This window comes from Anolis carolinensis, unplaced genomic scaffold (genome assembly GCF_035594765.1).
Source record: "Anolis carolinensis isolate JA03-04 unplaced genomic scaffold, rAnoCar3.1.pri scaffold_7, whole genome shotgun sequence".
Lineage (NCBI taxonomy): Eukaryota > Metazoa > Chordata > Lepidosauria > Squamata > Dactyloidae > Anolis > Anolis carolinensis.
Window position 1 is genome coordinate 13,227,940 of NW_026943818.1, and position 22,239 is coordinate 13,250,178.

The 22,239-nt window shown below is 39.7% G+C and overlaps 2 protein-coding genes across 5 annotated transcripts in view; both read left to right on the forward strand.

The window, feature by feature from the left end:
- nacc2 (NACC family member 2) overlaps positions 1-4,576 on the forward strand; it is a 55,925-nt gene extending 51,349 nt beyond the window's left edge. For all 4 annotated transcript variants that reach the window (XM_062959919.1, XM_062959921.1, XM_062959920.1 and 1 more), the window contains exon 6: positions 1-4,576. This exon is cut by the window's left edge and continues 5,245 nt beyond it. The gene's annotated coding sequence lies outside the window, so the exon portion shown is untranslated.
- A 3,067-nt stretch (positions 4,577-7,643) lies between these two features.
- The window catches only part of ubac1 (UBA domain containing 1), a 111,299-nt gene continuing 96,703 nt past the window's right edge, over positions 7,644-22,239 (forward strand). Inside the window, exons 1-6 of the mRNA XM_062959928.1 lie at positions 7,644-7,885; positions 9,887-10,007; positions 12,176-12,249; positions 15,172-15,279; positions 15,364-15,466; positions 17,576-17,684. Of these exons, the coding sequence (XP_062815998.1) occupies positions 7,745-7,885; positions 9,887-10,007; positions 12,176-12,249; positions 15,172-15,279; positions 15,364-15,466; positions 17,576-17,684 (656 nt within the window). The 5' untranslated portion in view covers positions 7,644-7,744. The remainder of the gene's footprint in view (positions 7,886-9,886; positions 10,008-12,175; positions 12,250-15,171; positions 15,280-15,363; positions 15,467-17,575; positions 17,685-22,239) is intronic.

Sequence of the window (22,239 nt, forward strand, 5' to 3'; positions counted from 1 at the left end):
TGCTCTGTTTACAAATCTTGGTTTGTAATCCTGGCTTGTGTTGAAAATGGGAAACTGGGATTACTGGTTGATTTAATTGGCAGAATATAAGAAAGAGAGGCACAGATTGATACTTGAATGGCTCGGGAGAATGCATCCAGAAGAAGTCTCACATTGCACAAAAGAATAATAAGTATTTTTGTATCGAGCACAATTTCATTGTTCGTTTTCGTTTCGGGTCGCGGTTTATTTCCTTCTCGTTTGTAGACATTCTAAGGAGGAAAACGAGCGAGAGAGCGAGAGAGGAAAATAGAAGTGCATGTGGACAAATGTGAATAGATTTTCGGGGTGTTTTGTTTTCTTTTCAAACTTCCAGGGGCGGGTTTTGCATTTTGCACTGAACTCACAAACAAAACACACGATATTCCTCATTGCGGGGTGGGCGGCGGGGATTTTGCGGCATCTTTTCGAATGTCTTGAAACCGAAAAAAATAACCCCACAAATCCTTGGAGAAATCGAATTTTAACGAATGTAAAGGGAGCGCGAAGCCCGTCATTTTCAGGCTTTTCCGAGTGCCTTAGCCTTGTTTCCCTCAAGGAGAAAACAGAGATAGAAATATTTATTAGAAAAAAATACCAAGATCCGTAGACGAACGCTCTCCCTCCAGCCCCAAAATTTCTCCTCCTTTGTTTACAATAGTGTTAAATAATGTCACTATATTGAGTCTGGGAGCTACTTTCTGACTGTAATAATGCATTAATGTGAATGGAAATGGCATCCTTTTAGACCTAAAAAACAAAAAATCCAGAAGCATAAATATTTATGGTATGTTTGCACCTTTATTCCTAATGCTTGACTGTTAGCAATATTACATGTGTATATTATATAAATATATATAAATATATATATATTATATATATATTTCAAAAGTTATATCAAGCACCTTTTTCAAAGAAGAGGAGGAGAAGGAAAGAAAAACCGGTGAAACGCCGAGACCGGATGGATTTTTCGTCGCAACCGAACTTTGGTCTCCTTCCGCTCCTTTTTTTGTCTGGAATGAAGAAGCAAAACAAAGAAGAAAAAAAGGCTGCCTATTTCTCCATCTAACATTGCTTTCTAGCTTCGCATGAATTTTCCAGAGGCTGCTTTTATAATATAATAATCCATGTGCAATTTTTTCCGGGGAGGGAAGGAACCAAAATTTAGAACGGGCGGGGAAAAAACACCCATCGAAACCATGAAATATTGCCAGAATCTGATCTCGTTGCCAAGTTGAGACAACGCAAAGCCATATTTTTGCCGTTTCTTCCACTTTGGAGACCGATCTCCGAACAGTTCTTCTGAGAGCAAAAGGAGGAATTAAGTTAAGCCTTTTAATTTGTTTTCCCCATTCAAAATAAGGTTGTAAAATCCATACACCTTCCTGGGATGCTGGACTGCATCTCCCATCCTGGCATCGGGGGACAATGGGGTTTGTAGTCCAACGTCCGAAGTTTTGGAGAAAACCAGTCCCGTTTGGGTCGCCGAAAAACACACTTTCCTTGTTTTATTTCCATCATAAGGCATCGGCGGAGAAAGATGTTGTGAGATTCCTAAGTATTGGAATCTCAGGCTGTTTTTACAGGGGAATGCATATCCTCCGTCTTGAAATCTTTTTTGTGACGAAAACCACAAAACGAGGAACGCCGTTGGGTGGAGAGATTGGCTTCTTTCGCCGACGTCTTCTTTACAGACATTTGCTTTCGATCCAGCCCTTTGCGGACTTTTGAAACCAATACAAATATTGGGGAACCATTTTTGGTGTCGCTCGTAACCCACCGATTTGTCACCGACCGCCAAGCCCTGCTTCCCAAAGCAAACCCTCCGAAAACCTTCTGCGAATGTCAAGGTCTGCATATGTGGAGACTCGGAAACGGTAGGAAAATGTTTATCCTCATCTCTCGGCCTTTCTTTTCAACCCAAAACGATGACTTGAAATGGGCCGAGTGGAAGAACGGTGCCGAAAAGCCATTTGGCGTGCCTTTTGTGACTTTCTACTCCTTTCCGCCAATTGGTGCTCAGCTTCCTGGTATCCGAGAAATGGAGAAACTGTCCAATGCCAGAATTTGCGGGCAACCGCTTCCCGACTTCAGTCATTTGGATTTCCTTAACGCTTCGCCAAAATGATGACGCCAACTCAACCTTTGAGGCCAAAGCGCACGGTGGTGCCATGCTGTGAAACTACGAATCCCTAGAAGCGGTGGGAGAACCGTGTTGCAGTATTTATGTTTTATGGGATAACCGAGCTGTTCTTGACGCACAACATTTGCGGCACTGGAGCGTCCCTCCTGGGTCGCCACGTTGGAAACCGCAGAGGGCTCTTCTACCTTTTGGCATGAACAAACAGGGGTTTTTGACGAAATTCTCTCCCCTAAGGCATGTGTTATTTATCGATAATGAGCTGCCCTTCTTTCAATAATGCGATTTGTTCACAAGCTGACTTTCTCCTAAAAATGAGACTCGATCATGGGCTGCTTTTCTCCCCAAAACAAGACACAACGATGGGCCACCTTTCCCCCAAAATTTGAACTAGATAATTGGCTGCCTTTCTCCCCAAAATGGGAGTCAAAAATCGTCTTTTTTCTCTTGATATTGGGATGAGATAATGGGTCACATTTTTCCCAAAAGCAGGACTCGATCATGGGCCGCTTTTCTCCCCAAAACAAGACGCAACAATGGGCCACCTTTTTCCCAGAATTGGAACTCAATAATTGGCTGACTTTCTCCCCAAAATGGGAGTCAAAAATGTCCTTTTTTCTCTTGATATTGGGACTAGATAACGGGCCATGTTTTTCCCAAAAATTGGAGTCAATAATGGCCTGCCTTTCTCCCGATAATATGATTTATTAATGAACTTTCTCCCAAAATGGGCCTCGATCATGGGCTGCTTTTCTCCCCAAAACAAGACGCAACAATGGGCCACCTTTCCCCCAAAATTGGGACCTGATAATGGGCTGCCTTTCTCCCCCAAAATTGCCGTCTTTTTCTCGATAACGGGCCACATCTTTCCCAGAAATGGGACTCGATAATGGGCCGCCTTTCGTCCTGAAACGGACCTTGATAATCGGCCACGTTTCTCCCAAAAATATTGTACTTGATAATTGAACGAGACTCGATTGGTTCTCATTTCTCCCCAAAAGACGAGCCTTTCTCCCAATGACTAGACTTGACAATGCCCCCCTATTTTTCCTATTAATGGGACTATCAAAGCCAATTGAATGACTGACGTTGAACTCCATTCACGTGCATTCCAGTCAGTTGATTTTGCATGTAACTATTTTGTCTGGGAAAGAGAGCAAGGACAGGATCAGGCGGGTCTTCTTTGGGAGTGACAATGGGCCGCCTTTTGTCCACCCCAAAGGCCCCGTCTTCCTTGGTTTCCCCCCAAAACGAGCTTCAAAGGCAGGCCGAGAAAGAGAAATCCTATTTCCTGGGGGTCTTTTAAGGCATCACGAGAAAGGTACAAGAGCCGTCTCCTCTTTCCAACTGGCCACTCTTTTTGCAAACAAGGAGATACTCACCGCAAGCACGACTCGGAGACACACAAACAATCCGATTTTGCACAAGGATCGGGTCCTCTTTTGCACAAGGAAATGTGTATTTCTTGCACCAAAAGAGGAGAGAGAATTGCGAGACGCAACAATACTGTATTTCCAGCAACGGCTGAGTCTTTTCCAGAGCCGTGAGCCCAACGATCCGCTCCGGACTCCGGCCCGAACTTTGCAATCTAAATTTGGGAGGATTTTGCCTTTCATGTTCAGACTAAAACCTGGAACGGATTGGTCGCTCTTAACTGCAGGAATCTCCCGCGACGGTTGGATCTCCGAAAAACACTTGAGTGAATTTCTTTATTATTATTATGTCTATTTCTATTTCTTTCTTTCTAATCCGTTTCTTCCACCACCACCGCCGTCTCTTTTTTTGCACTTTTTAATTTGTGAATTTGGTATGTATGAAGGAGTGGGACTTCGAAATTTGCAATACTATTTTTCAGAGTCGAAGGAAGCGAAAATGTGATTTGAGAAGGGGTTTGATTGGATGCGTATTTTTAATCTGAATTTTTTTTGGGTTGCGCTTGAATCAAATAAAAGGGTTGAATTGTCAGAGAAAGAAGGTTGTTTCTAATGCCTGAAAATATCCAGTACTACTGTAACTCATGACTGTTAAATATGATGATGATGATAATAATAATAAAATAAATAACCATAACAATAACGAAATAACAATACTTCCAGTGGTATCTAGGGAATGATTTCAGCCGCACAAAGCAACTTATTTGTTCAATACGGGCTGTTTTCTCATCTCTTCGGTGGAGACTGTTATTTTCCCCGATTGACAACGTTTATCAGATTGAAAACAAATAGGAAAACAAAAGCGGGGGGGGGGGGGATAAATAAATAAATAAGACTTTTGGGATGTATCCCTTCCCGTTGTTCCCGAGACTTCCCGGACAATGAACCATAAATCCCGACCGAAGCTAAGAAATGTGATCATTCGAACAATTTTGCTTTGTAAAATTCACATTTACAAAATAATAAAAGTAAATTTAAAAAACAACCACAACCACCACATGGTATCGCTTTTTTAGAGTTTTTCAGACTTGACATGAAAATCCAAACAAGCAAAGTTATAAAGGGATAAGTACAGTAGAGTCTCGTTTATCCAACCTCCATTTATCCAACACAGTCGGTCTTTTAGTAGTCAATGTTTTTGTAGTCAATATTTTCAATACGTTGCAATACTTTGGTGCTAAATTCATAAATACAGTAATTACAGTAGAGTCTCACTTATCCAACACTCGCTTATCCAACGTTCTGGATTATCCAACTCATATATGTAGTCAATGTTTTCAATATATTGTGAGATTTTGGTGCTAAATTCGTAAATACAGTAATTACTACGTAGCATTACTGCATATTGAACTACTTTTTCTGTCAAATTTGTTGTATAACATGATGTTTTGGTGCTTAATTTGTAAAATCATAACCTATTTTGATGTTTAATAGGCTTCTCCTTAATCCCTCCTTATGATCCAACATTTTCACTTATCCAATGTTCTCCTGGCCTGTTTATGTTGGATAAGTGAGACTTTACTGTATACCGCATATACTCGAGTATAAGCCCTACCGGATATAAGCCGAGGCCCCTAATTTTACCACGAAAAAACTGGGAAAACATTGACTCCAGTACAAGCCAAAAGTGGTAAATTTCAGAAATAAAAATAGATACCAATAAAATTACATTAATCGAGGCATCGGTAGGTTAAATGTTTTTGAATATTTACATCAAGCTCAAATTTAAGATAAGACTGTCCAGCTCTGATTAAATCATTATTCTCATCTTCTTCAATGTAAATGCCCTTATGTTTCCTTTTAATAATAATAAAGTAAAATAATACATGGAATAATAATAATAATTAATAAATACAGAAAATACATGGAATAATAATAAATACAGGAAAATAATACATGGAATAATAATAAGATCAGAGTGAAATAATAAATGTATTAATAATAATAAAAATAGAGTAAAATAAATGTATTAGTAGCAACAATAATGGAGAAAAATAATAAATGTAATAATACCAATAATAATAGAGAAAAAGAATAAATGTACCATGAGTGAGACTCTACTGTAGATGTCATGATGATAATACAATAATAATAGTGTGTGTGTGTGTATATATATATATATATATATATACAGTAGAGTCTCACTTATCCAACGTAAACGGGCCGGCAGAACGTTGGATAAGCGAATATCTTGGATAATAAGGAGGGATTAAGGAAAAGCCTATTAAACATCAAATTAGGTTATGATTTTACAAATGAAGCACCAAAACATCATGTTATACAACAAATTTGACAGAAAAAGTAGTTCAATACACAGTAATGCTATGTAGTAATTACTGTATTTACGAATTTAGCACCAAAATATCACGATGTATTGAAAACATTGACTACAAAAATGCGTTGGATAATCCAGAAGCTTGGATAAGCGAGACACACACACACACATATATATATATATATATACACACACACACACACATATATGTAATGATGATAATATTATGATAATAGTAACAATTATATATAAACTTCAAGTTGCTCCTGGTGTGAGAGAATTGGCCGTTTGCAAGGACGTTGCCCAGACGTTTTGATGTTTTTACCATCCTTGTGGGAGGCTTCTCCCATGTCCCCGCATGGAGCTGGAGCTGACAGAGGGAGCTCATCCGCACTCTCCCCGGGTTGGATTCGAACCTGGCAGCCTTCAGGTCAGCAACCCAACCTTCAAGTCAGCAGTCCTGCCGGCACAAGAGTTAACCTACTGCTCCGTAATGATGATGATATGATAATCATAGCAATAATAATATATAAACATACATACATACATACATACATACTGTGTGTGTATATATCTATATATTATAATGATAATGATTATAGTAATATAACTATAACAGCAACAGTTATTATTATTATGTTTATTTATATCCCTGTTTAATAGAATTACATAATTCTATTAGAATTATTTATTTCTAATATTTTTGTATTATATATATATGTAGTAGTTTTATTATATTGTAACACATTATAATATTATCAATATTAGCATATCTGATATTATTAGCCCAGCACAATTTTAGTATTATGTATCCCTGGATTGTACTCTACGGCAATGTAATATTAGTAATATTACAAGTAGTATTAGCACATATTACAATAATAATATTATTATTACAATATTAGTAATAGTGCAAATATTAGTACATATTACAATAATATTATTACAATATTATTAGTAATATTACAAATATTATTACATGTTACAATAATAATATTATTACAATATTAGTAATATTACAAATATTACAATATAATATTAGTACATATTACAATAATATAATAGTAATATTACAAATATTATTACTACATATTACAACAATAATGTCATTACAATATTAGTAATAGTGCAAATATTAGTACATATTACAATAATATTATAATATTAGTAATATTACAAATATTACAATATTATAATAGTACATATTACAATAATATTACAATTTTAGTAATAGTGCAAATATTAGTACATATTACAATAATATTACAATATTATTAGTAATATTACAAATATTACATATTACAACAATAATGTTATTATTACAATATTAGTAATAGTGCAAATATTAGTACATATTACAATAATATTACAATATTAGTAATATTACAAATATTAGTACATATTACAATATTATTAGTAGTATTACAAATATTACTGCATATTAGAATATTATTTGCAATATTGCAGATGTTATTAGTAATTATTATTACAAAGGTTGGATGGCCATCAGCTGGGGGTGCTTTGATGGTGCTTTTCCTTTTGGACAGAATAAAGGCGGTTGGCCTTCGGAGTTGTTGCTATTGTTATAATTGTGGTTGTTATTATTATTATTATTACAAAGGGTGGTGGTTTTTTTCAAGTCTATGGGCAAAAAGTGACCTGGGAACCCGGAAGTGTCATGTCTTACCAAAGGACCTCTCCCTCTAAGTTTTCTAACGCCGTAGCTCTCTAAGTGCGTGGCGTCACTTCCTGCCGAGCGAGCGGCCAAAGACTACGACTCCCAGAAGGCGCCGCGCGTCGCTTCCGGCCGGGCCTGCTTGGCTGGCGGCCTTGGTTCGCTCGCTCGCTCGCTCCCTCCCTGAGGCGGGCGTTGCGGCGATGTTCGTCCAGGAGGAGAAGATGATCTTCGCGGCGAAGCTGCTGCGGCTCCACATCTGCTCGCTGGAAGGCGCCGAGTGGCTGGAGGAGGTGCCCGAGGACACGGCCGTGGAGCGCCTCAAGGAGCGCTGCCTCAAGCACGTAAGGACCCGGATGGAGGGATGCGGCCTAGTCGGGCCTAGCCGCGCCCGCTCGCGGTTCTCCTCACGCTTCTCCTCAGGCTTCGCTCCCCTCAGAATGCCCCGCGGGGAAGTGGGGAAATATTCCCAAATAGGCCGAAATGAGGGGAAATCATCTGGCCTAGTGGTCGGGGGTCGGTTATGAATCCCCAGGATCTTGTGCCTCCCAACCTTTTAGGCCTCCAGGTGTTTTGGACTTCAACTCCCAGAAATCTCAGCCGTCTTACCAGCTGTTAGGAATTGTGGGAAATGAAGTCCAAAACACCTGGAGGCTCAAAGGTTGGGAACCACTACCCTATAAGGCAGACATGGGCAAATATTGATAATATTATAATGTACTAGCTGTGCCCGGCCACGCGTTGCTGTGTTGTTGTCTGGTGGTGTTGGTGAGACATTGTTGAGGTCGTGGTGGCATTGAATGTCTATGGTTGTCTTTATGTTTAGTATGCACACTGAAGTGGATTATATGGCAGTGTGGAGTCAAGATAATCCAGTTCAAAGCAGATAATATAAGATTCTAAATGGGTTATATAGCAGTGTGGAAGGGCCTTGAGTCTACACTGCCAAATAATCCAGTTAAAATCTGATAATCTGTGGAAGAAGCCTAAGTGAGGCCTAACTGTGCCTGTCCCCTGGGCTGAGTAGGTTGCTAGGAGACCAAGTGGGTGGAGCTTAGCCTTCAAACTGGCAGCAATTGGATAAAAACTATTATTCCTCTCCCTGTAATTAGGACTTTTCTTTTTGTTGTATCAACCTAGAGCCGTGAATGATGGGTTGTGTTGTCAAATTTCAAGGTTGGGGGGCCTGTAGTTTTGTTGTTTTGTCCGCTGCCCTGATGCCATCACTCTTTTATATATATAGATTACCATATAATACTGATAATAATACAATATAATAATATTACTTATATATTATGTATTTAATGTAACATTACTAATTATATTACAATTTAAAGATATAGTAAAATATAGTAATTTAATACTATTTTAGCTGATTGATAAAGGCAGGCAAGGTTTTAGCTGGATTTTTTCTCCAAACACACTGTACTACTTCTTTGTGTTGTTGTTATTGTATAATTTGTTTGGTTTTTCATTGATAGTAATAGAAACCCCTGGGACCACCCAGTCCAGCCCCCTTTATTCTGACATGCAGGAAAAGCACAATCAAAACAACAGATGGCCTTTGTAATAATAATAATAATAATAATAATAATAATAATAATAATAATGTGTACTAATCTTGTTGTGTATTTAATAATAATCATAGTAGTAGTAGTAGTAGTAGTAGTATAAACCCCAGAGGCCACCCAGTCCAGCCCCCTTTATTCTGCCATGTAGGAAAAGCACCATCAAAACAACAAATGACCTTTATAGTGGTGGTAATAATAATAATAATAATAATAATAATAATAATAATAATAATAATGTGTATTAATCTTGTGTATTGAATAATAATTATAGTTGTAGTACAGTAAATAAATAAATAATTGTGTATAACATATTATTATTATTAATAGTAATAATAATAATACATCACACAGTCCTAGACACTTGGGAAGTGTTCGACTTGTGATTTTGTGATACGAAATCCAGCATGTCTATCTTGTTTGCTGTGTCATAATAAAATAATAATAATAATAGAAATCCCAGGGGCCATCCAGTCCAACCACCTTTATTCTGCCATGCAGGAAAAGCACAACCAGAGCAACCCCAAGAGATAGCCATCCATCCTTTGTAATAATAATAATGGAAATTTCAGGGGCCATCCAGTACAATCACCTTCCGTCATGCAGGAAAAGCACAAGCAAAGCACTCCCAATAGATGACCATCCAGTCTTTGTAATAATTATAATAATTTTGGAAACACCCTAAAAATGATTCGCCACCCTTCCCCAATTTTGTGATGATAATAATAATTTTATTTCCTACCTCCCTCTCTTTTTGATTCCTTTCCCCCCTGAAAGTGTGTCCCTGGAAGCCTGGAGGACCCCAAATGCGTCACGCATCATAAGCTGATCCACGCGGCTTCGGAGAAGGTGCTGAGCGACACCAAGACAGTGCTGGAGGAGAACGTCCAGGACAGAGGTACATGGGGCAAATGTTCCCTAGATGTGTGCCGTATGCCGTTCTATGCATTGAGACGGGTTAAACCACTCTTGAATATTATATTATTGGTGTAGCACAATATAAGCACTATATAAGCATTATATATTATTATATTGTACTGTACGACTATATTGCAGTATTATTAGTAATATTACATGTAATATAAATATGCAATTATAATAGTACATTATTATTACATTGTATTACATCATAATATTATTATCAATATTATATGTATATGCAATATATTATAATATTAGTATAGTATAATATGAGTATTATATATTATTATATTGTTAAATTGATACAGGAGACATGGTTCATTTTATTCTATTCTATCTTTATTTGTAGTCAATTCGTTAGTAGCCAATATTTTTGTAGTCAATGTTTTCAATATATTGCAATGTTTTGGTGCTAAATCCGTAAATACAATCATTACTACATAATGTTACCGTGTATTGAACTGCTTTTTCTGTCGATTTGTTGTAAAACATGATGTTTTGCTGCTTAATTTGTAAAATCATAACCTAATTTGATGTTTAATAGGCTTTTCCTTAATCCCCCCTTATTATCCAATATTTTCGCTTATCCAACGTTCTGCCGGCCCATTTATGTTGGATAAGTGAGACTCTACTGTATTCTCATTGGCAAGGGTGTTATAAAATTCCGTATCTTCGGCACAACTCTGATGCATTCTTTGGTTCTACAGTTTTTAAATTTTATCCTTGAGATTAGTAATTTTTAAGTATGTCTGCTTTTTATCTCTGATTTCCTCTTGTTGCACATACCTGTGTTGTATGCCAGTTTTGGTATGTGTGTGTATATATATATATACAAGTGGCTGATGCTGTATTATTACTCATTTGTTCTGATTTTATGTGTCTTATTGTATTTTTAAAATGTTTAAATTGTTTATTTGATTTATGTTTTTGTTTTGATATTTGTTGTAATTGCTTTATTCTACTTTGTTTTGGGCATCGCCCCATGTTAGCCGCCCCGAGTCCCTTCGGGGAGATGGTGGCGGGATAGAAAAATAAATTATTATTATTATTATTATTATTATTATTATTATTATTATTAACTATGGAACCCTTCTGGTCCTAAGCATTTTGGATATAGGAGACTCAAAGTTGTATTGAATGAATTCACCCAGAATTGTATAATAATAGTAATAATAATAATAATACAGTAGAGTCTCACTTATCCAACATAAATGGGCCAGCAGAACATTGGATAAGTGAATATGTTGGATAATAAGGAGAGATTAAGAAAAAGCCTATTAAACATCAAAATAGGTTATGACAAAATAGACAGAAAAAGTAGTTCATTCCATATTAATGCTATGTAGTAATTACTGTATTTACAAATTTAGTACCAAAATATCACAATGCATTGAAAACATTGACTACAAAAATGCATTGGATAATCCAGAATGTTGGATAAGTGAGACTGTACTGTACAAGTATTTAGAACTATGGAACCCTTCTGGTCCTAAGCATTTTGGATATGAGAAACTCAAAGTTGTATTGAATGAATTCACCCAGAATTGTATAATAATAGTGATGATGATGATGATGATGATAATACTTTATTTATAGGCCATCCTATCTCCCTGAGGGGACTCAAGTCAAACATTCAAAGCCTTGGGTTGCTGTGAGTTTTCCGGGCTGTCTGGCCATGTTCCAGTAGCATTCTCTCCTGATGTTTTGCCCACATCTATGGCAGGCATCCTCAGAGGTTGTGAGATATGAGGATGCCTGCCAAAATGTGGGCAAAACGTCAGGAGAGAATGCTTCTGGAATGTGGCCAGACAGCCCGGAAAACTCACAGCAACCCAGTGATTCCGGCCATAAAAGCCTTCGACAACACATTCAATGCTCCAGTGATGAGCAAGCGCAATCAAAAACAATTCAAAATGACATCATTATAAACTCGTAAATTATTAAATAATAAAACAAAATTCATAATTGAATAACATAATTATCTAAGCAAACATATATAAGGTCCATGGTGCTGTTATTTCACCTTAACTTCTATGGTTCTTCCCTGTGGAATCCTGGGACTGATGAAACGGAAGGGATTTGTGACAACCTCTCCTTGATATCCCAGATTCTGTATATGTTTATGTTATTATTTTGCCTTCCCAGATGTGTTGGTGCTGGTGAGGAAAAGAGCGCCCCCGGCTCCCCCCAAAATGACAGACGTTTCAGCGGAGGAGAAGGTGAGTCTGAGATCTAGGACTCTGTTTTTTGTGTGTTTTTTCTCTATTATTGTTGCTACTTTTACATTTATTTTACTCTATTTTTATTATTATTAATACATTTATCATTTCGCTCTGATATTATTATTATTATATTTATTATTTTACTCTATTTATTACTACATGTATTATTTTACTCTATTATTATTAAAAGGATACATAAGCACGTTTACATTGAAGAAGAGGAGAGTAATGATTTAATCAGAGTTGGACAGTCTTATCTTAAAATTAGAGCTTTATGTAAATATTCAAAAACATGTAACCTACTGATGCCATCTGAGCGCATAGTTTATGCATGTGCAGCGGCCTCTTGCGTGTTCCTATTTCGGTCAAAGGGTGTCATTCTGGCCGGGCATCGGGGGAGCTATCTTTAGCTGGCCACTGGCAAACTTCCCCTTTGGCCTGGCATGACCTCTAAAGGGGTTTGCCCTTTCTTTTCCGCATCTTTTCCTGTGAAATGGAACTTGGGAGACCTTTCTGAATCCTGCTTATATGATGTATAGTTTATTATCAGTGCTTTTTACAAGATATCCACCATCCCAACACCTGTACATTGTGTGTGTGTGTGTGTGTGTGTGTGTGTGTGTGTGTGTGTGTGTATTACACTATGTAATTTGGAGCTGAAGAGCCGGCGTTGTCCATAGACACCTCCTAGGTCATGTGGCCACTGGCATGACTGCATGGAACGCCGTTACATTCCCGCTGAGGCTGTACCTATTGATCTACTCATGTTTTGCAAACTGCTAGGTTGGCAGAAGCTGGGGCTAACAGCAGGAGCTCACTCCACTCCCCCGATTCAAACCTCCCACCTTTTGGTCAGCAAGTTCAGCAGCTTAGCAGTTTAATCCGCTGCGCTACCGGGGGCTCCATATTATTATACTAAATGTTATTGTACTGTATATATATTATATTATATTTATGAACGGAAATCGTGTTACATAGTGTTATATTTCTATATTATACAGCTTAGCTTAATCCGCTGCACCATTGGGGGCTCCATATTATTATTATACTAAGTGTTATTTTTGTATTTTTGTTTTAATTGATATATTGTATTACTGTTTTATCTTTTTATAGTGTGATTTGTATTATGTTGCCTATGTTTTGTTCTATGTTGTTTGGGCCTCTGCCCCATGTAAGCCACCCCAAGTCCCCGCGGGGAGATGGTGGCGGGGTATAAATAAAGTTTTTATTATTATTATTATTATTATTATTATTATTATTATTATTATTATTATTGTATTGTTTATGTATTATATTTATGAACGGAAATTGTGTTACATAGTGTTATATTTCTATATTATACAGCTTAGTAGCTTAATCTGCTGCGCCACCAATGGGCTCCATATTATTATTATTATACTAAATATTACTGTATTGTTTATATATTATATTTATGAATGGAAATAGTGTTACTAGAGTTATATTTATATATTTTACAGCTTAGTAGTTTAATCCGTTGTGCCATTAAGGGCTCCATATTATTATTATACTAAATATTATTGTATTGTTTATATATTATATTTATGAATGGAAATAGTGTTACTAGGGTTATATTTATATATTTTACAGCTTAGTGGTTTAACCCGTTGTTCTACCGGGGACTCCATATTATTATAATACTAAATATTACTGTATTGTTTATATATTATATTTATGAATGGAAATAGTGTTACTAGGGTTATATTTATATATTTTACAGCTTGGCGGTTTAACCCGTTGTTCTACCGGGGACTCCATATTATTATTATACTAAATGTTATTGTATTGTTTATATAATATATTTATGAACTAAAATCGTGTTACATAGTGTTATATTTCTATATTATACTAAATGTTATTATATTGCTTATAATATACATTATATTATTGTATTGTATTGCACTATATGGTTCTCCCCCTTATGTGTTTACCCTGGTCTGTGCTTGGATTTAATCTCTATCCTTCCTGTAAGCCGCCCCGAGTCTCCTTCGGGGGAGATGGAGGCGGGATATAAATAAACTTATTATTATTATTATTTTATTATGACACAGCAAACAAGATAGACATGCTGGATTTCATATCACAAAATCCCAAGTCGAACACTTCCCAAGTGTCTAGGACTGTGTGATGTATTTTCGGATGATGTGCGCAGATCCCAGCAGGGTGGCCTTTTGCAGTTGGCAGATCGTAATTTTGTCAATGTCTATTGTTTCCAAATGCCGGCTGAGATCTTTTGGCACGGCACACAATATATTGTGTATATTGACTTTTATTACTGTTTTTAATCATGTTGAAGTTTTACTGCTCGGTTTAATGTTTTATCTGACTTGTGCTGTCGTGTCTGGGCATGGCCCCATGTAAGCCGCCCCGAGTCCCTCTGGGGAGATGGGGCGGGATATAAGAATAAAATTATTATTATTATTATTATTATTATTATTATTATTATTATTATTATCATCACCACCGGGACCACCTGCACTGGTATCTGCCAGAGTCTTTGAAGTTCAATCTTGAGGTCCTGATAGTGGCTGAGTTTTTCTTGTTGTTTTTCATCAATGCGACTGTCACCTGGGATGGTGACATCAATGATCCAAACCTTTTTCTTTTCCACAACTGTGATGTCTGGTGTGTTGTGTTCCAGAACTTAGTCTGGATTCGGAAGTCCCACAGTATCTTTGCATGTTCATTTTCCAATACTTTTGCAGGTTTGTGACCCCACCAGTTCTTTACTGCTGGGAGGTGGTACTTGAGGCATAAGTTCCAATGAATCATTTGGGCCACGTAGTTGTGCCTCTGTTTGTAGTCTGTCTGTGCAATTTTCTTACAGCAGCTGAGGAGATGATCAATGGTTTTGTCGGTTTCCTTGCACAGTCTGCATTTATTATTATTATTATTTTCCAGCGGAAGCAGGAGCAGAAAGCACCCGACAAGGAGGCCATATTGAAAGCCACCACCAGCCTCCCGTCCCATAGCGTGGACCGCAGCGTGGCTCACCACAACATGCGGGATGTGAGTACGATAATGTTCACGTTTTGCACAATCAGACATTTTGTCAACAGTCTCCAACAGCGTCCCCTCCTTCCTTCCTTCCAGTTCCAGACCGAACTCCGGAAGATCTTAGTTTCGCTGATCGAAGTTGCCCAGAAGCTGTTGGCGCTGAACCCGGACGCGGTGGAGCTCTTCAAGAAGGCAAACGGTACGTGGTGGCCTTTCCTTTTATTGGGAACACCAGGAATCTCCACAGGCTGTTGGCATTCACCTTTGGAATAGTATGACCTTCTTGAGAAGAGTTAAAAACTTCTCCTTAGTGGTAAATATCCTCTAGTATTCATGCAAGGCAATTTAGGTTTCTCAGTTGTTAGACTGAAATCCCTGGTTATCTCTGAACTGTTTGGAATAAAGAGTGCCAATGCACAACATATATAGCAAATCTTCAGGACTGTTACTTAAGTGGCCCAAAATATATCTCCTCTCCCATAAAATATATTGCTTTCAAATCATGCTCTCAAGAGACCAAAAAAATAAATACAGTAGAGTCTCGCTTCTCCACCCTGAGTCCTCTTCAGGGTGAGAAGGGCGGGATATAAATGTCGCTAATAAATAAATAAATATTTTAAAAAATACATCAATGAGCTAGATTTCCAGAAGCTTAACTAAAAGCAATGACCAACGCTGGATAGGAATTCCAAAAACACTTAAGACAAAAACGAGAAACTCTAATCCAAGGGTTGTTTTGTTTGTTTGTTTATTTATTTATTTATTGTGACATTTATGTCCCGCCCTTCTCTCTCTAAAGGAGACTCAGGGCGGCTTACAAGTTATATGTACATACAATATATTACATTATTAGCATAGCACAATATTAGCATTATGTATTACTACAGTAGAGTCTCACTTATCCAACATAAACGGGCGGGCAGAACGTTGGATAAGCGAATATGTTGGATAATAAGGAGAGATTAAGGAAAAGCCTATTAAACACCAAATTAGGCTATGATTTTACAAATTAAGCACCAAAACATCATGTTATACAACAAATTTGACAGAAAAAGTAGTTCAGTATGTAGTAATGCTGTGTAGTAATTACTGTATTTATGAATTTAGCACCAAAATATCACGATGTATTGAAAATATTGACTACAAAAATGCGTTGGATAATCCAGAATGTTGGATAGGCGAGTGTTGGATAAGTGAGACTCTACTGTATATTGTACTATGACACTATATTGTAATATTATTAGTCATATTATATAAATATACAGATATAATATAAATATATTATATTATTAGTCATATTATATAAATATACAGTTATAACATTGTATATACATATAATATTCATAATATTATATTGTAATACGATATAATACTAATAATACAATATAATAATATTAATTATATATTATATTTTACATGTAATAGTACTAATAATATTACAATATATTGATACAGTACAATATAGTAATTTATTACCAGTATTGTACTATGCTAATATAATATTGTATGTAAATTTAATTTGTAAGCTGCTCTGAGTCCCCTTCGGGGTGAGAAGGGCGGCATATAAATGTAGCAAATAAATAATAAATAAATAAATAATAGTGTATTATTATTATTATTATTATTATTATTATTATATTGTATTACATTGTTATACTATTATTATTAAACTAGAATTATATCCAAAAGCTTGAAAGCATGACTATAATCCAAAGGTTCGATACTTGAACTTGACTATAATCCCAAAGGTTTGAAACTTGAAACACGATTTGTAACCCAAACAAGAGGCATGGAACTTAAACAGGAAAACAAGATACAGACCCAAGAACAGAACTCCTAACTCAGAGCTCCCAAGTCAGGCAACTTGACACATGAAAATCCAACGTTGATCTCCCCTCCAAACATTGACTTCAGTTCCTTAAGAATACTCCCTCTTGCCCATGACATCGTCCTTCCTCACACCTGGTTTCCCTTTGTTTATCTTTCAGTCTCTGGGAACACCGGATGTGCCTCTGTTTTGCACTATCCCTTCTGATCTGCAAACGCTGGGCTGTCAGTAACCCTCTTGTCTCTTCCACATTCCTTTCAGTGTCAATCCATGGCCGATTCTCATGAGAATCATTCCCTCTTTCCCCAACAATAGATATACCCAAAACATTCCCATTGTCTCGAAAAATACTTTCGCTTTCCCCTACAGAAACACCAGGCTCAACCAGAAAACCCTTGTCCTCATCCCAGAGGCTTCACAGGCCTCAACAGACCTAGGTCTCCTAATGCCTTGCCCTGACCTGCCCCTCTTTGTCTGCAGCCATGTTGGACGAAGACGAGGACGACCGAGTAGACGAGATCGCCTTGCGACAGCTGACAGAGATGGGCTTCCCAGAGAGCCGGGCCGTCAAAGCCCTTCGCTTGAACCAGTAAGTAGACATGCAACTCTCCACTCATAAAGACCTTTCTAAAACCTTTGCTCTCAAAACCGTCACGTTTTTTAAAATTTTTAAAAAGGGTTGCAACTATTACGCGAAGAAAAATCTGTCTTTGATTCTCTGGTTTATGTTTTGTTTTTTTAATAAATAAAATGCCTTAGAGTCACAAAGAGAGATGGACGAGGAGTGAGGATTCAGCCTCAAACAAACAGCTCAGTTTCTTGTGTTGTCAAAGGTTTTCGTGCCTTGAATCATTGGATTGCAGTGAGTTTTCCGGGCTGTCTGGCCATGTTCCAGAAGCATTCTCTCCCGACGTTTTGCTCACATCTATGACAGGCATCCTCAGAGGTTGTGAGGTCTGTAGGAAACTAGGCAAGTGGGGTCCAGGGTTCGTTTTGCCCCTTTGAGCCTGTTTAGAAGTTGTTTAAGGCCCCTTTAGGGTGATCCAGGGTTCGTTTTGCCCCTTTGGGCCTGTTTAGAAGTTGTTTAAGGCCCCTTTAGGGTGGTCCAGGGTTCGTTTTGCCCCTTTGAGCCTGTTTAGAAGTTGTTTAAGGCCCCTTTAGGGTGGTCCAGGGTTCGTTTTACCCCTTTGAGCCTGTTTAGAAGTTGTTTAAGGCCCCTTTAGGGTGATCCAGGGTTCGTTTTACCCCTTTGAGCCTGTTTAGAAGTTGTTTAAGGCCCCTTTAGGGTGGTCCAGGGTTCGATTTGCCCCTTTGAGCCTGTTTAGAAGTTGTTTAAGGCCCCTTTACGGTGGTCCAGGGTTCGTTTTGCCCCTTTGAGCCTGTTTAGAAGTTGTTTAAGGCCCCTTTAGGGTGCTCCAGGGTTCGTTTTGCCCCTTTGAGCCTGTTTAGAAGTTGTTTAAGGCCCCTTTAGGGTGGTCCAGGGTTCGTTTTGCCCCTTTGAGCCTGTTTAGAAGTTGTTTAAGGCCCCATGAGGGTGGTCCAGGGTTCGATTTGCCCCTTTGAGCCTGTTTAGAAGTTGTTTAAGGCCCCTTTAGGGTGGTCCAGGGTTCGTTTTGCCCCTTTGAGCCTGTTTAGAAGTTGTTTAAGGCCCCTTTAGGGTGGTCCAGGGTTCGATTTGCCCCTTTGAGCCTGTTTAGAAGTTGTTTAAGGCCCCTTTACGGTGGTCCAGGGTTCGTTTTGCCCCTTTGAGCCTGTTTAGAAGTTGTTTAAGGCCCCTTTAGGGTGGTCCAGGGTTCGTTTTGCCCCTTTGAGCCTGTTTAGAAGTTGTTTAAGGCCCCTTTAGGGTGGTCCAGGGTTCGTTTTGCCCCTTTGAGCCTGTTTAGAAGTTGTTTAAGGCCCCTTTAGGGTGGTCCAGGGTTCGTTTTGCCCCTTTGAGCCTGTTTAGAAGTTGTTTAAGGCCCCTTTAGGGTGGTCCAGGGTTCGTTTTGCCCCTTTGAGCCTGTTTAGAAGTTGTTTAAGGACCCATTAGGGTGGTCCAGGGTTCGTTTTGCCCCTTTGGGCCTGTTTAGAAGTTGTTTAAGGCCCCTTTAGGGTGGTCCAGGGTTCGTTTTGCCCCTTTGGGCCTGTTTAGAAGTTGTTTAAGGCCCCTTTAGGGTGGTCCAGGGTTCGTTTTGCCCCTTTGAGCCTGTTTAGAAGTTGTTTAAGGACCCATTAGGGTGGTCCAGGGTTCGTTTTGCCCCTTTGGGCCTGTTTAGAAGTTGTTTAAGGCCCCTTTAGGGTGGTCCAGGGTTCGTTTTGCCCCTTTGGGCCTGTTTAGAAGTTGTTTAAGGCCCCTTTAGGGTGGTCCAGGGTTCGTTTTGCCCCTTTGAGCCTGTTTAGAAGTTGTTTAAGGCCCCTTTAGGGTGGTCCAGGGTTCGTTTTGCCCCTTTGAGCCTGTTTAGAAGTTGTTTAAGGCCCCTTTAGGGTGGTCCAGGGTTCGTTTTGCCCCTTTGAGCCTGTTTAGAAGTTGTTTAAGGCCCCTTTAGGGTGGTCCAGGGTTCGTTTTGCCCCTTTGAGCCTGTTTAGAAGTTGTTTAAGGCCCCTTTAGGGTGGTCCAGGGTTCGTTTTGCCCCTTTGAGCCTGTTTAGAAGTTGTTTAAGGACCCATTAGGGTGGTCCAGGGTTCGTTTTGCCCCTTTGGGCCTGTTTAGAAGTTGTTTAAGGCCCCTTTAGGGTGGTCCAGGGTTCGTTTTGCCCCTTTGAGCCTGTTTAGAAGTTGTTTAAGGCCCCTTTAGGGTGGTCCAGGGTTCGTTTTGCCCCTTTGAGCCTGTTTAGAAGTTGTTTAAGGACCCATTAGGGTGGTCCAGGGTTCGTTTTGCCCCTTTGGGCCTGTTTAGAAGTTGTTTAAGGCCCCTTTAGGGTGGTCCAGGGTTCGTTTTGCCCCTTTGGGCCTGTTTAGAAGTTGTTTAAGGCCCCTTTAGGGTGGTCCAGGGTTCGTTTTGCCCCTTTGAGCCTGTTTAGAAGTTGTTTAAGGCCCCTTTAGGGTGATCCAGGGTTCGTTTTACCCCTTTGAGCCTGTTTAGAAGTTGTTTAAGGCCCCTTTAGGGTGGTCCAGGGTTCGATTTGCCCCTTTGAGCCTGTTTAGAAGTTGTTTAAGGCCCCTTTACGGTGGTCCAGGGTTCGTTTTGCCCCTTTGAGCCTGTTTAGAAGTTGTTTAAGGCCCCATGAGGGTGGTCCAGGGTTCGTTTTGCCCCTTTGGGCCTGTTTAGAAGTTGTTTAAGGCCCCTTTAGGGTGGTCCAGGGTTCGTTTTGCCCCTTTGGGCCTGTTTAGAAGTTGTTTAAGGCCCCTTTAGGGTGGTCCAGGGTTCGTTTTGCCCCTTTGAGCCTGTTTAGAAGTTGTTTAAGGTCCCTTTGGGGTGGTCCAGGGTTCGTTTTGCCCCTTTGAGACTGTTTAGAAGTTGTTTAAGGCCCCTTTAGGGTGGTCCAGGGTTCGTTTTGCCCCTTTGGGCCTGTTTAGAAGTTGTTTAAGGCCCCTTTAGGGTGGTCCAGGGATCGTTTTGCCCCTTTGAGCCTGTTTAGAAGTTGTTTAAGGTCCCTTTGGGGTGGTCCAGGGTTGGTTTTGCCCCTTTGAGACTGTTTAGAAGTTGTTTAAGGCCCCTTTAGGGTGGTCCAGGGTTCGTTTTGCCCCTTTGGGCCTGTTTAGAAGTTGTTTAAGGCCCCTTTACGGTGCTCCAGGTTTCGTTTTGCCCCCTTGGGCCTGTTTAGAAGTTGTTTAAGGCCCCTTTAGGGTGGTCCAGGGTTAGTTTTGCCCCTTTGAGCCTGTTTAGAAGTTGTTTAAGGCCCCTTTAGGGTGCTCCAGGGTTCGTTTTGCCCCTTTGAGCCTGTTTAGAAGTTGTTTAAGGCCCCTTTAGGGTGCTCCAGGGTTCGTTTTGCCCCTTTGAGCCTGTTTAGAAGTTGTTTAAGGCCCCTTTAGGGTGGTCCAGGGTTCGTTTTGCCCCCTTGGGCCTGTTTAGAAGTTGTTTAAGGCCCCTTTAGGGTGCTCCAGGGTTCGTTTTGCCCCTTTGAGCCTGTTTAGAAGTTGTTTAAGGCCCCTTTAGGGTGCTCCAGGGTTCGTTTTTCCCCTTTGAGCCTGTTTAGAAGTTGTTTAAGGCCCCTTTAGGGTGCTCCAGGGTTCGTTTTGCCCCTTTGAGCCTGTTTAGAAGTTGTTTAAGGCCCCTTTAGGGTGCTCCAGGGTTCGTTTTGCCCCCTTGGGCCTGTTTAGAAGTTGTTTAAGGCCCCTTTAGGGCGCTCCAGGGTTCGTTTTGCCCCTTTGAGCCTGTTTAGAAGTTGTTTAAGGCCCCTTTAGGGCGGTCCAGGGTTCGTTTTGCCCCTTTGGGCCTGTTTAGAAGTTGTTTAAGGCCCCTTTAGGGTGCTCCAGGGTTCGTTTTGCCCCCTTGGGCCTGTTTAGAAGTTGTTTAAGGCCCCTTTAGGGTGATCCAGGGTTCGTTTTGCCCCCTTGGGCCTGTTTAGAAGTTGTTTAAGGCCCCTTTAGGGTGCTCCAGGGTTCGTTTTGCCCCTTTGAGCCTGTTTAGAAGTTGTTTGGGGCCCCCTTAGGGTGGTCCAGGGTTCGTTTTGCCCCTTTGAGCCTGTTTAGAAGTTGTTTAAGGCCCCTTTAGGGTGCTCCAGGGTTCGTTTTGCCCCTTTGAGCCTGTTTAGAAGTTGTTTAAGGCCCCTTTAGGGTGATCCAGGGTTTGTTTTGCCCCTTTGAGCCTGTTTAGAAGTTGTTTGGGGCCCCCTTAGGGTGGTCCAGGGTTCGTTTTGCCCCTTTGAGCCTGTTTAGAAGTTGTTTAAGGCCCCTTTAGGGTGCTCCAGGGTTCGTTTTGCCCCTTTGGGCCTGTTTAGAAGTTGTTTAAGGCCCCTTTAGGGTGGTCCAGGGTTCGTTTTGCCCCTTTGGGCCTGTTTAGAAGTTGTTTAAGGCCCCTTTAGGGTGGTCCAGGGTTCGTTTTGCCCCCTAGGGCCTGTTTAGAAGTTGTTTAAGGCCCCTTTAGGGTGCTCCAGGGTTCGTTTTGCCCCCTTGGGCCTGTTTAGAAGTTGTTTAAGGCCCCTTTAGGGTGCTCCAGGGTTCGTTTTGCCCCTTTGAGCCTGTTTAGAAGTTGTTTAAGGCCCCTTTAGGGTGGTCCAGGGTTC